We start from the raw sequence: 14,968 nt of genomic DNA, 5'->3' as shown, positions 1-14,968 counted from the left end.
CGGTACATATTTCTATCGAGTTTGTTGCGGATTTTTTGGCAAGGTCGGTTCTATTCCCGGAAATAGAAAATTATGATATAGCATGTTGTTTTTCTGTGTGCCTGTGTGTATTATATCCCTGACATAGTTTTATATGACCTGGGGTCGGGGTGTTTTGGTGTCTTTGTAATTAAGATAGGGGGTCTAATTGTTGTGCCTAAAGTTTATCTTTACATAGCCTCTTTTTTAGAGTTCCTTAACAAAGTGGTGAAAAAGGAACGGTTCCCTTGCAATTGCGACTAAACTTATTTCTTACCTATCGAATTGAATCTGATTAAGGCCTGTCAGACTAAAGTATACTTTTCATGTCACATCGAAAGAACCGGATCAGTATCAATGGAAGTCTTGTTCAATAGTCACTAAAACCTAATTTTCTTTTACATTATAAACGAAGGCAGCTTATACACTTTCATTCCTCACCATGAAACTCTAACGTTTAATTATCGATACCAAAACTATCGACAGTTCCCCTCTCTTTAATAAAATAACTAATTAGTTTATAACAATTTGGTTAAACATCAGACGGCCCGACGCCCACAAGATACGTTATATCATAGAAATAACATTTCAAATTATTTTGATCCCATTTCTCTTTATACGTAGAAATGTTGTTAATATTATCAGTTGACCAAAATATTAACAAATTGCTTTTTTATCAAGTTCCAAATTGTATTTAGCAATAGGTCAAATTTTTACGTAATAAGGTTAATTTTGTTTTATGTGGCACTTTTGACATGGTTTTTGTTGATAAATAAAATAATATTAATGTCTAAAAGGAGCAATTTAATATTATAATGACTACCTAATCGCAATCACATTGAATAACCGTCCTGAGTATTTCAGAAACTATCAGAAAACAGCCCGGAGTCTGGAAGTTAGCTGTATAATAGCCCTGCGCTTTCTAATCAACCCAGTTACCCGGGCAAACTAATACCCCTTGGTAAGACTGGTTGTCAGACTTACTGGCTTCTGAGTACCCGGAACGACTGCCAAAGATGTTCAATGACATCTTTGACCTACATGTTTAAGTACTCAGTGTAAACTGGGTTGAGGAGTTCAAATAGGCAGTCGCTCCTTGTGGCACACTGGTACTCAGCTGAATCCGGTTAGCCGGGCTCAACATGTTGGGAAAAGGCTCGGGAGATGATGAACTCCGTATTATCGTGGTCTCAGATAATTTTAGTGCCCTTTATAACTAGTGCTAACGTTCGGGCAATTAAACCTATTTCTATGAGCATTTAACCTACATCCGACTGACTCATAATTTTGTACCAAGATAACGGAGTGCGATGTTTATTTTGTCAGTTTATTTTATGTGGAAAAATACTTGCATCTGCGAATATAGCAAATATAGGTGTGTTTGTGATTTTTTCGTATCTTTGAGTGCATTAGACTGTTCAGTTATTGCCGTGGCAATGATCTTAGGAGAACTATCTACTGTCGTAAAATTCGTTCACTTAGATCATCCATATGTCAATTTTGACAGTTTATTTTATGTGGAAAAATACTTGCAGTAACAAATATAGGAGTGTTTGTGATTTTTTCGTATCTTTGAGTGCATTAGACTGTTTAGTTGTACTGTGGCAACAATATCTTAGGGGAATTACCTACTGGTCAGCTGCGCAAAGTAGTTGTGTAGAGCGGATGTTAGTTTTCATGTCTAGACAACTTGTAATCACAATTTTTTGAGGTGTTACTCGAATAGGCCTTAGTTATTTATTGAGTACGGCATACATACATTAAGTCTTCATATTACCAAAAATAAAAACCATGTAGGTATCAAAAATGCATTCGAATCGCTGTCAGCGGGGATCGTGCCCAAAAGGCTGGCTGCATTGCCAAGCTGAATGGCAATGCATATTTTTTGACCGAAGTATAGGCCTGTTGGGACTTTACTATAGTTGTCTATAGTAAAATATTTATTTCCTTTGGGAACCTCACAACTATACTGACTTCTATCTGGGGCCCATTTGAAATAACCGTATTCTTTGAATTTTCACCTTCAATTTTCAAAGTAAGCTATTGTTTTAAGAAGAACGAACGTAATTTTGTCAGTGAACTTCAGCGGACCAAGTAAAAACGGCCTAAAATAATATTTTAACTATCGTACTATCTCTAAAAAATTACGCATTCTTTACGTCAACTTGCGTAGGCGTTGCAACGTCTATCTTTCCCAGAAAATGACGATTCGCTGACGTTTATCTCCCACGCATTCTTCGTTCACGTAGTAGAACAATAGACGGAAATATTGCGGATAAGACGATAAGAGCATGTTATAGAAATATAGTCAGCTGTTTCAAGGTTTTTGATGGATTTTTATTGATAAGCATGACAAAAAATAAAAAGGTTTTTAATTATATAGGGGGAAAAGATTAACCATGACAATGGGACGGACAAAGTAACTCACATTTTGAAGACACGCAAATATGTCATCATCTGCCTAGCCTTTTCCCAGCTATACAGGGGTCGGCTTCCAGTCTCACTGGATGCAGCTGAGTACCAGAGTTTTATAGAGCGACGGCCTATCTGACCTCCTCAACCTTTGTCATCCAATACCCCCTTGGTAAGACTGAATGTCAGATTTGTACCAATGTGCCTCATGGAGCTACTCAAAAGTAACACTTCAATTATACTTAAAAATAAAATTGGATTCTTCAAGTTTTTATCCTCATTACAACCAACAGTCATTTATTAAGACTACAGGAAAAAACTGTATTTTTTCTAAATTGCAGATCCATTTGCCTTATTCACAAGTTCTTTATGAATGACTCACTATGAATCTGCTTTAATAATCACTATTCGTAATTAGACCACATTTTCCTTGATTTTGAGATTCTTTCATTAATTGGGTTTTCTAAAATTGAACATTTCTTGACTCATTCTTCTTCTCAGGCAATAGATTCGATAAGAAGGAGAATCCAGTGATATATTCAGGAGTGATGAGAAGGTAGCTAAACGACAAAAGAAACCATGGTTGGATTGTGTGAAAGTCGATATGGTTAGAAAGAATGTTACTAGTGAGATGACGGCAGATAGAAGAGTATGAAAGGAGAAGACATGCTGTGCCAACCACAAATGAAATTGGGGTGAAGGCAGGAGGATAATGATGATGTGGAAACAGCAAGCCTGATTATTTGAATCATCGGAAGTTATACATTGATTAAATGGTTTTTTAGATAACAAGTTTTTCCCCTCACCGTGAGTGCAGCTGCGTATCGGTAAAAATTTGTTCCATGGTGCAAATTCAGGGGTATACAGAACGTAATGTAAGAATGTAACTAAATACGTCTGTCTGACATCAAATGAGCATGTATATACCTATGACTCTGCGAAGAGAAGCATTGGCTAGGGCAATGTTCAGGTAAAGAAAAACTCGTAACTGTATCTATTGTTTAACTTCGAAAGGGCAAACCTTCTAAATGTCCTTGTTCTATTCTTATAATTATAATTCGCACGCTCCTCGCATAAGCATCGTCGAATGCTTATTTTTGCTTTGGGAACTTTAGGTAACTGGTATGAGATTGAAGGAATAGGAATAATATACTGACTAAAACCAACCATGTTCCTTCTTAAGCCCTTACTTTATGTACTAGCGCCGCGGTAACTCGCGCGAACAAACCCGCAGCCGGAGAGAAGATCTTAGTTAAATATCGATCTAGAAGGCATCAATATACAATAAAACTCCGATTTTTAACAGTTACAAGATCCTCCATCTATGAACTAGCCTTATCAATCTTCACTTCACATACTTATCAAATCACGTGGCTACTCAAAAGCCCTCTATTACCAAGTGCTCAACAAAATCAGTTACCATTATCTAACTTCGAGTAACATTAAACAAACTTCAATACTCTAATTAGTCTAAAAAGATGACATCATAATGATTCTTTGTTCTACGCTCTGAGATAATAATTTTAGGTATGTATAGTCTTCTTCATAAACCAGTATAAGTTGACCTGTCTCAATTTAAAATTCTTAAACCCATTTGGTTCAGTTTAAATTGGATTGTAACGGTAGGCAATTGAACGACGAATCGTTATCAATTTAAATTATTATATTAAAACAGCTGTTTGAGATAAATTATCAAACTGTTCGGTACTTTATGATTTGGCAAATTCTTTCAGTGATAAGCTCATTTACCGAAAAATGCACAGGCTACGTTTTATCCCGAGAGTGAAGGAATAGTGAGTGCACCTGTGTCTGCATAAATGCTCGTGCACTATAATATGTCCTGCGCAGTTGGCTAATCTCCTTACATGAGGACAGTCGCCGTAGCTGATAAATCGGCTAGGAGGACATCATCATCATCATCATCATCCAGTTGCGCAAAGTAGTTTCCAAGGGGGCTATAATTACATACTGTTACAGCCTTTTTATCGTCCCACTGCTGGGCACAGGCCTCCTCTCACACGGAGAAGGATTGAGCATCAATCACCACGCTTGCTCAAAGCGTGTTGGTGATTTCAGACTTTATAGTCCAGGTTTCCTCAAGATGTTTTCCTTCACCTTTTTTATCAGCCATTGGTGTCTAAGATTACTGAGAAAGTACATACAAACTTAGAAAAATGCATTGGTAGTTTGCCTGACCTGGAATCGAACCCACACCCTCATACTCGAGAGGTTGGTTCTTTACCCACTAGGCCACCACGACCTATAATTACATAACCTCATGATAATAACACCAAAACCAAACAGACAGACATGTGTTGCTGGGGAGTTTGTTGCGCCATTTCTTCTTCCCAGCAATAACACATAGAAAGTGGTGAAGGGTATGTCTGTCATGAAGGATGGGCGTATTGGGGGCTGTCTTTGTATATTTTAGGAGGGCAGATAGGCAGTCGCTCCATGTGGCACACTGGTACTCAGCTGTATCCGGTTAGACTGGAAGCCGACCACAACATAGTTGGGTAAAGTCTAGGCAGATGATGAGAGAAACCGGGTATTAGTAACATTGCTTCATACATTTTACAGTATTTTAGAAGGTCAATGATGGTGTACCAAGGGGTATTGGGTTGCCCGGGTAACTGGGTTGAGGGGATTATATAGGGCAGTCGCTCTTTGTGGCACACTGGTACTCAGCTGCATCCGGTTAGACTGGACGCCGACCCCAACATAGTTGGGAAAAGGCTCGGAGGTTGATGATGAATGATGGTGTTACAAAGAATATGTTCACATCTTATGACGTCATAATTACGTAGTTATGTTTACTTCTGTTATCTATCCGTATTGTACTTTATCTCTTTGTGTTCTGTACATATTGCGCACTAGGTAGTGAAGTGGAACGGAGCCGAGGGAAATAGTGTGTATATTGTATAGTTTGCTTTGTAATGTCATGGACAATGGGCATTATTGTAGCTGTGAACTAATGGGCACATGAGAACTTGGAGAAATGTATGATTACGATAAATATGTATATGAAGATGATTGTGGCTAAGTAAACGCAAGGGTCGATGGATTATAAGGTCAACAGCAACGCTTTATAGATATAGGTGATCTGTCTTTCCTTCGTGATTCGGAACATGTGAACATCTTTAGCAGTCGTTACGGCTAGTCAGATAGTCTAAAAGCTAGTCTTACCAAGGAATATCGGATTGCCCTGTCAGATAAGCAGTTGCTTTATGTGGCACACTAGTACCCAGCATCGAGTTACACTTTCAGATTATGGGCACAATACCATCATCATCTCCCGAGTCTTTTTCCAACAATTTGGGGTCAGCATTCATTCTTCCATGATGGATACGATACCATATAACACATGTTTTTATGTATTTTCTACATTGCTTTAGATACACCTATGTTACAGAATAATTTGACAAGAACCTGTTATTAAATTTTTCTTCCACACAAAACTCTTTTCACAAAAATCTTGACTGAAAAGTGACATCATCAACCTGAACTTTCACAAAAGGAGTGGTGTGACCTATGGTGTTCCGAGCCAAGCCTAGCTCAATCGTGATTGATCGCTATACCCCATAGTAGCAATAGCTTATGAAAACCATTATAAACCATAGTATTTCTTGATAAGGACATCATCTGAAGTCATCATCGGTCAAGGACGCGCGTTTTGGGGGCTGCCTTTTGTAAATTTGATCTTCAAAAAATGCTGGTCTTGAGCCTACTTTCAATATATGACTTTTTATATTTATCTTTTATCTCTTTGTTCTGGATGTAAAATCTGGCTGAAAGGTCATATCATCAGCTTGAAACTTTCACATAGCAAAAGAACACAGTTTTCACCATAAGGTGTGTTGTGCCAAGCCTAGTATCGTGATTGATCGCCATTCCCCATGGTAGCTATGACTCATGAAAGCTAACTAACTATGGTATTTTTAGCCATGGCTTTATGATGGCACTAATGTGTTTTTATTTGATTAAGTCGGAAAGTTATGTTTTTTGTTACAGTTTTTTTTGTAATAAAAGCTGTGATATGGATAGAATTCACCATGGGATATGTCCTATGTCCATTTTCAAGTCATTACAACTGACTTTTTTTTGGTATATGTATCTGAAGATGAAACTCATCCCTCAACCGAAAAAAATTGCTTAAGTACCTATAACTTAAATATTGCTATATTATGTATATTTTTTTATATTTATTCCTTTATTTCGGGCAACTAGGGCCCATAGAAAATACAATACATAAATAAATGACATTACATATGTATATGCTGTAAGTATAAGTTTTATCAAACCCCGTTCAGTAGTTTCCGCGTGATAAAATATCATAAAACAAAAACAATCCATCACTCACTGAGCCAAAGTGATTTGTTTGTTTTTTTTTACGCTTAAAAGTATAAGAAATAAGCTATACTATTAAATATCAAAAAAGTTATTACCTTTTTCAAAATCCATCCACCAGTAAAAGCAACGTTCAAACTAAAAAAAACTGACTATTCAACTAAATAATCAGCAATTTGCAAACACTGCTACCTTTATAACACTAACACAATATTTTTAAACACTTTTTGTGTACAAAAATGTTTTCAATGTTTTAACCTTTCCACTTTATTAAACATTTGTTTACCCACACAATTATTGCTTCGAAATAAAATGCACAAATACACTGAATTCTGCACTCAGCATATATCTAGAACACTGTTGTTATTATGTTTTTTCACTATTTACAACAAAAGAAAAAAGTATTTTTGTCCTTACTACCACTTATAATTTTTTTCAGTTTTTTTTTTAATCAATTTTACTTATTTATTTTTTCACTATTCACAATAAAACTAATATTTTTACTAATTTACACTTCTAACACTCAAATATTATCCAAATATCTTAGTTACCAAACACAACTTCACAATATCCCTAGGTACACTTCTACCAGTAAAAACCCAGTAGTTCTACGGCTACTGTGTCTGAACTCACGTAAAACGTCAGACATTACGTGAGTCAGACTTACACTGGTTAGTGGAGCTAAACAGTAGAACGTGGTATGCGATTACAGTTGGTTTATATGGCGTTATTTGCTATCTGTTGGTCCCTAGATGATCAATTTAATTGAGTGTTATTATATATTGTACATAATTGCCTGTGTAGTATTAATATTGAAGATTGCGCAATGATAAATATTTGTACAATGTTTTGATTGTAATATTGCACAATATTATTATGAATCCAGGGACCCTTATATTGATTGTCCTTGTCTTTAATATTTTTTGTTCATTTAGGGTTATCCAGGTTAATTGTAAACAGGAGTGATTGAAAACCGTTATCTGTACATTATATCGTGACGATCTTAATCTTAAACTATGAAGATATTTACCAAACAGATATTTCTGATACCACTTATTTATTAAAATCTTTGCAATTATTTCATATTGGGATTATTATTTTGTTAGCAAATAAAATACACATAAAAATATACAAAGACTTTGTGACTTTTTGACACTATTCTCTCGAAGAAGCCTTCAAAAACATTTGAAATTTTGAAAAGCAACTCAATTAAAATCTGGCCTCCATATAAACCGCAGAAATATAACGCCACTTCCATGTAAACCGATACTAATGAACTCCGTGATTCGCATCCACGTGAGTCACAGATAATAATCATTGCACAACCAGTGTGTACTAGTGTATAAGTGCTTTATTATTTTTTGTAAAGAGCTGCTAAAATTATACCGATAAAGTTGATTTTTATTAGTTGAAATATTGTGTAATTAATAGATAAGATAAATGCCGTTAAGGGTAATAAATGTGTTAATGAATCAATTATTATATTTAAAGTGTCAATGTGTGAATTACAAAAATTTCAAGTGTCCATTACACTTGAAATTTTTGTATTTATAAGTATTGGTATAAGTGTAGTTTATTTGAATTTTTAAATTAATTTAATGTGTGGTGGTTAATGTTAAAGAAATATCCTGTTATCTCATTTTCAAAATTTATACTAATTGGTTTTCCATAGGTAGGATACGTAGTAAGAATAGAAAAAAAATATCGTTTTCGGCATTATTTTAATAAATCTAAAGAGTTTGTTATGAACGAACTACTAGTCCTGAGAAAGGTTTATATTTTTTATAGATCAGCGAAGTAGTTCCCACAAGACGCTATGAAAACGGCTAGTTTACTTTAAAATCTCAAAAAACTATATACAAAACATAATTATTCCACTTGTCTCAACTGCAATGACGTAGCGAATCTACTTGAGAGTTTCGTCACCAAACCACAGTTTATTATTAACTGTTTTCGCGTTAATCGATCCGTTCTACTTTGGCAACATTTTAGCTTACGTAAATGACTGCAAAACAGTTCATTTGTTATATTTAAAACTAACTAAAATTATTATGGCGAAGTATCAATGCAACTTTTCTAAGTTCGTATGCGTTTTCTAAGTAAATCTTGGACACCAATGACTGTGTTTCGGATGGCACGTTGAACTGTAGGTCCCGGCTGTCATTGAACATCCTTGGCAGTCGTTACGGGTAGTCAGAAGCCAGTGAGTCTGACACCAGTCTTACCAAGGGGTACTGGTTTCAACTGTTTACGAACTTAAAATCCTTTCTCGGTCATAACTATCAGAGGTCACGATAAGGTTAAAAGTTCAAAGGAAAAATTATTAATTATTTATAAACGTCATCCATTTCGTAACGTAATAAGTAATAAGAGAATCAATATTTCATAATCAGCGTTCAGATAAGTTAATTATTACCATGGAGAACGAAATGACTAGCGGAGGTGTCATAACGGAGAATCTCATAAGAAAGTAGCGCGACAACATGCGGGGCGAGGGGGACGAGGAACGTTACTAGCTCCGCCCTCATACGCCTTTTTTGAAACCCGCCCATGTTTTGTAAAACCAAAAATCTTCGATAGATATCTAAGGGAACCCGAACGTCTAGTATAGTTATCGGCACGGATATTAAGCTCTCGGAGGAAGAGTGGGGATCGCTTTGCGCTCTGTACACTTAAGGCAATAAACCAATAAATCGCTTCTGCGCAGGTGAAGGTCAGGGCTCAATATCCGTGCCGATAACTATACACCCGTAACTGATCGCTTTGGACATAACTACCGTATTTGACCTACAATAAGGTGCCTGACCTACCTTAAGGCATCTCCGCTCTTTATTCCTTACTCCGTGTGTTATACTGACTGCTGTCTCATTAAAATCAATTTTAATTAATTTAAACGTTAAAAACGTTTAATTATATATCAATGCCAACACTTTTTATCTCTCTCTGTACGTAAGACCTTTTATCTCTTTCAAACACAAACAAAACATTAGCTGTTTCGCTCACACTGCGAATTATGAACTTGCTAATGAAAATGCTACCTTAATAGTTAGACTTTAGAGTATGTCGGAGATAGTCAATAGTACGGTCACTGAACGAGACGCAAGCGCGCCCTCTGGTGGCGTGTTCGGTGAAACAACAATTTGGCGCGCTTGGCGGAGTCGTGGCGGTCAGCGCGGCGTCCGCGGAGCGCAGTCTTAGTTCAGTCTTAGTTCACTCTCGGTTGAGTCTTGGTCGAGTCTTCATCGAGTGTTCGTTGGAGTCGTCGCGTTACTTAAGTCACGGCAAGTGTACCTAGTGTTATTGCCTAGCGTTGTAGTACCGTTGTAGATTCAAATGTAAAGGTTCTTCTAACCTGACAGACAGACATGTGTTGCTGGGGAGTTTGTTCCGCCACTTCTTCTCCCCAAGCCAAAACACATAGGAAGTGGCGAAGGGCGGGCGTTTTGGGGGATGTCTTTTGTTCTGACTAATTTGAATAAACGTTCGAGTTTTGAGTTTGTTAAAGTTTTGAGTTCGTTTGATTTATCTCTTTGCTCGATTACCCTACCTGATGTCGGACGATAGTGCCAGCCATCCTGATGGCGCCTCCGACAAGTATATTTATAGCACTTGTGGTTTCACCCGCGTCCCGTGGGAACTACTGCCCGTACCGGGATAAAATATAGCCTATGTTACTCGGGAAGAGTGTAGCTTTCCAACAGTGAGAGAATTTTTCTTTGTTCAGTAGTCGGAGCCTTTAGGGCTACAAACAAAATGATGATTCCTTTTTATTAAATTAAGTATAGATAGATTGACGAAGATTTTCATTACTATTTATAAGTAATCTTCATTAATATTTAGGTCATTCAAAAGTGTACCTTATTCATAAATCTTTAGAGTATATTTTGCGTTGAAGATGTTTTTCATTGTATTGATATTTCGTAGTAATTTGCATTCTAAGTAGTAGTTATTAGGGTGTATTTTCGATTTTTTAGCGAATATAATTAGATGAGTAATTGTTTGCAAATACTATGATGATAATTAATTGATAATTGTGTCGTGTTTTGGTGTGTAATAGCTATTCTTCTATAAAAGTACTAATGTTGTGATTTTGAATATTTTTAAGGAGACGATGAAGGAAAATATTGTGTTAAAAACCTGACTTGTAAGGTTTGAAATCATCTGTCTGCCTTGACTTTAAAATCAAATGATCGCAGCCCATTATGTAGGATAAGTACATATCTATCAAAAGTATAGTGTCTTAAACAAAATTTATATTTCATTGCATTCTAGAGTTGAAATATGGTAGCAGCAATTTCGACTACAATACACCCAAAAATTCTTCAGACTTGCATCAGTATTTAAAGCTCAATTCCAACCAAAAATGATTAACCCTTTGGAAGCGGTCTAAATCAACAAAAAAGCTTACTATTTATTAAAACTTATTAAGCATCAAACATTTTGATATGAAAATATCTTTCCTATAATTTGTTACATACAGCGCCATCTACCGTTCTACCCTTGAACTACCAACTATGTAAGTTCGCTACAAGTTTTCTATACTTACCGCTACGAGCGCTGTTGTACTATGGCGTTTCATAAGCCTGTATTTCGTGTGTTTGTATATATATTTTCCTGTAATACAGGTAAGTATAGTACCTACTGTATGTAATTTTATAGTTTTTTTGTTATATTATTTGTTACATGATACGTACTGACGTATGATACTGAAACAGTGGTTTGACTAGGTATGAATAATACGTTCTTTTTTGTTTGATTTTTCACAATTGCTTTATTGTTTCAGAAACCGACAGTAGGTTTAAAATCTTCATAATGCGTATAAGTCTTTTAACTAAATGTCAATGGATCTCCCAAGATTTAGTGAATTGAGAGAAACGAAAGGAGGCGTTCGTTCAGTCCGCAGTATGAGAAAAGGGCCAAAATTAATCCTCACTTATAGGTATTATAAATACGAAACTGAGCTTGTTATGCTTTACGAAACTAAACTCATCCTCTTCCGAGCCTTTTTCCCAACTATGTTGGGGTCAGCTTCCAGTCTAAACGGATGTTGCTGAGTACCAGTGCTTTACAAGGAGCGACTGCCCTATCTGACCCCCTCAACTCAGTTACCCGGGCAACCCAATACCCCCAGATAAGACTGGTTGTCAGACTTACTGGCTTCTGACTACGACTGCCGAACATGATGTAGGCTACAAAATAACATTTAAATAAAATATTTCGTAAGAATAAAGTATGTAAGTACATATGTAAAAGTTTTTATTCCATTACCGATTCAAAGGAAACAGTCAAGTTTATCAAACTACGATATGAAATGATAAACTCGGGAACAGAGGAAGTATACCTACTTTTAGTTTCTACTGGATGTCGATACTATTATCTTCACTGCTATCGATAATTAGGACAGCTACAAATAAAGTAATTGAGTCTCCTTCACAATTGAGCTAATGGAGTAAGAATCTAAACTGGGGCTTCAGTGTTCGCACTGAGGTTTACAATACTTTAGAACGGGTAAATCACAGAAACTATCGGATTGATATGGACAATTCTCTCAGTAAAGATAGCCTATTTAGCCAGGCAGGCTACAGGCTACAGGCTACTTTTTAACCAGATATAACCGCTAGTAAAGCTGATATATTGTCCTCGATAATATTTAGTAAAAGACTATAGATTCATTGATGACTCTTCGACCAAGGGCTTAAGACATAAACTTACCAAACAACCAACAAACGCCTAAAATGGAGATATAACACTATAATTTAAACTTATAAATAAACCTAAATCATCATCTGACTAGCCTTTTTCCAACTATGTTAGGGTCAGCTTCTAGTCTAACCAGATGCATCTGAGCACCAGTGTGCCACAAGGAGCGACTGCCTATCTGACCTCCACAATCCAGTTACCCGGGCAACCTGAAACCCCTGGATAAGACTGGTTGTCATACTTTCTAACCTCTGACTGCCAAAGATGTCCAAATGATAGCGCCTTAAAGTTCTATGTATCTTTATTAATTCCTTCACAACCCAGTTACCCGGGCAACCCAATACTCCTAGGTGATCCCATGAACCCATGATCTATAGTGATTGATAGACCTACATCAAAATGATGAAACAGACGTTAGTGTAGGTTCTTAAGTATAGTTTGGCATCGAAACTAATATTATAAATGCGAAAGTAACTCTGTCTGTCTGTCTGTCTGTCTTTTCTTCACACCTAAACTACTGAACCGACTCGTGTTCTTGAGTTAGGAACTTGAGAAAGAAGAGCGCCATCTATTGGTCAAACCAAAAATCTGCCGGAAGTCACTATTCCACGCGAACGAAGTTGCGGGCAAAAGCTAGTGATCTATAAATCTATAGTGATTGATAGACCTACATCAAAATGATGAAACAGACATTTTAGAGTAGGTGCACAGATAACTTGATGCAATACAATATGGAAAGCGTGCGCCTACGCAGGATAATATAATAGCACAATCAAGTGTTGCATAAATGTAGCTAGAAGGGGCTTGGTTAGTCAAACAACGAATAAGTTAAAGTAGGAATTTGGTCGGGATTGTAAATGTTGTGCCAAGTTATATATGAGCGAGCAATAACTTAATTCCTAAGATACCTGATTATAATAAAACGCGAAAGTTTGTATGTCATGTCTATCATTCAAAAACTATTGGATGGACTTTGACGATACTTGGCATTATAGCTTTATGTCAATTAGAGTAATACAGTTTATCTATGCGCGGGAATTAGTCCTCCTTGGACGCGGCTAAAATCGGAAGCGAAAGCTAGTATTCCCTAAAGTTCTAAAGTATTGTTAAATCCGTATCTAGTCATTTAAGACTGATGGGTCCACTTTTCTATGTATCTATCCCGACTATTTTATTACTGCTACTCTACGTCAAGTCACAACTAGAATCATAAAACTGGGAAGTTCAATTTAACTCTCTCTCAAACATATTCTGAAAGCATGGTATCATTATCCACAGCATTTTTTTCCTGAAACACAAACCTACAAACTAAAGCTAAAAAAAGACAGAATACTCACATTTTCTCTATCCAAATCCAACTGTGTATCCCTTTTGGGCAATGTAAAACTAATAGCAGTCTCATTCTTCTTCGGCCTTAACCTTTTTTGATCCGTATGATATTTCCCCGGATTCCTGACATAGTCCCCATTCAAATTCTCTATGGATTTCGCGTTTTTTAACTTGGAAATCAAAATGGGTTTCGGTTTTATTGGCACTGGTTTCTTCTGTTCGGGGTTTGTAAAGCCGGTTTCGAAATTTTGGCGTAGCTTTTCAAATTCGGTCTTGTTGGCCATTTCTGTTTCTGTGGTTAATAGTGGGGTCTCGGGGGATAAAGTGGGGGTTTGTGGGGATAAATTGGTGTTCTGTGGGGATAAATTGGGGGTGTGTGGGGGTAAAATGGGTGTCTGTGGGGATGGAGTGGGGGTGTGTGGGGGTAAAATGGGTGTCTGTGGGGATGGAGTGGGTGTGTATGGGGGTAAAATGGGTGTCTGTGGGGATGGAGTGGGGGTGTGTGGGGATAAATTGGGGGTGTGTGGTGATGAAGTGGGTGTGTGTGGGGATGATAGTTGTATTTCTGGCGTTGGTGCTCTTGGCTCGTATGGGATGTCATAGATTTTCGGGTCCTGTAACAAAAGAAAAAGGTTCTGTTAATATACTTAACACACACAGATTTCTGCGTATTGGTATCTGCTACATACCGCTCTTTAAAAATCTTTTTGAGAAGTCATACAAACCCGGACATATCGGAGGCTTAAAAAACTTCAAGCTAGACCTTATTTTTGGGAAATAGTAAAAACACTTCACAGTTTGGAAATGGTCTCATTTGGATAAAAGATTTTTCGGTCTAAAACTTAAGAGTAGATACGGATAGACGGAATCTAAAAGCTACCTATCTCCAAGAATAATCATGAGTAAAAATATCCTCATTTAGAAATTTTCCTTTCTCGTCTCACAGATCATTTCTCATAGTTCATACAAAATTCTAAAACAACCAGACAATTGCAATAGTCATCAAATATAATAGCTTAATAATAGCAACCTCTCTCGAACGTTATGCGTCTGACATTTGATGGTAGTTAGAAAGTTGCAGCTCAATTTTGGTGTTTAACGACCATTCTTCAATATTTTATCCATGTGTAGTTTTGCTTACTTTACATAGTTTTTTTTTTTT

At 36.6% G+C, this 14,968-nt stretch overlaps 1 protein-coding gene across 2 annotated transcripts in view; it reads right to left on the bottom strand.

Annotated features, from left to right (window-relative positions):
- Positions 1 to 14,968, bottom strand: part of LOC110380639 (DENN domain-containing protein 2B) — a 75,846-nt gene that overhangs the window by 16,144 nt on the left and 44,734 nt on the right. For both annotated transcript variants that reach the window (XM_064042736.1, XM_064042735.1), the window contains one exon: positions 13,815 to 14,420. In XM_064042736.1, the coding sequence (XP_063898806.1) occupies positions 13,815 to 14,420 (606 nt within the window). The remainder of the gene's footprint in view (positions 1 to 13,814; positions 14,421 to 14,968) is intronic.

The sequence above is a fragment of the Helicoverpa armigera genome, chromosome 29 (genome assembly GCF_030705265.1).
Source record: "Helicoverpa armigera isolate CAAS_96S chromosome 29, ASM3070526v1, whole genome shotgun sequence".
Classification (NCBI taxonomy): domain Eukaryota; kingdom Metazoa; phylum Arthropoda; class Insecta; order Lepidoptera; family Noctuidae; genus Helicoverpa; species Helicoverpa armigera.
This window is presented reverse-complemented; position numbering and strand designations above follow the sequence as displayed.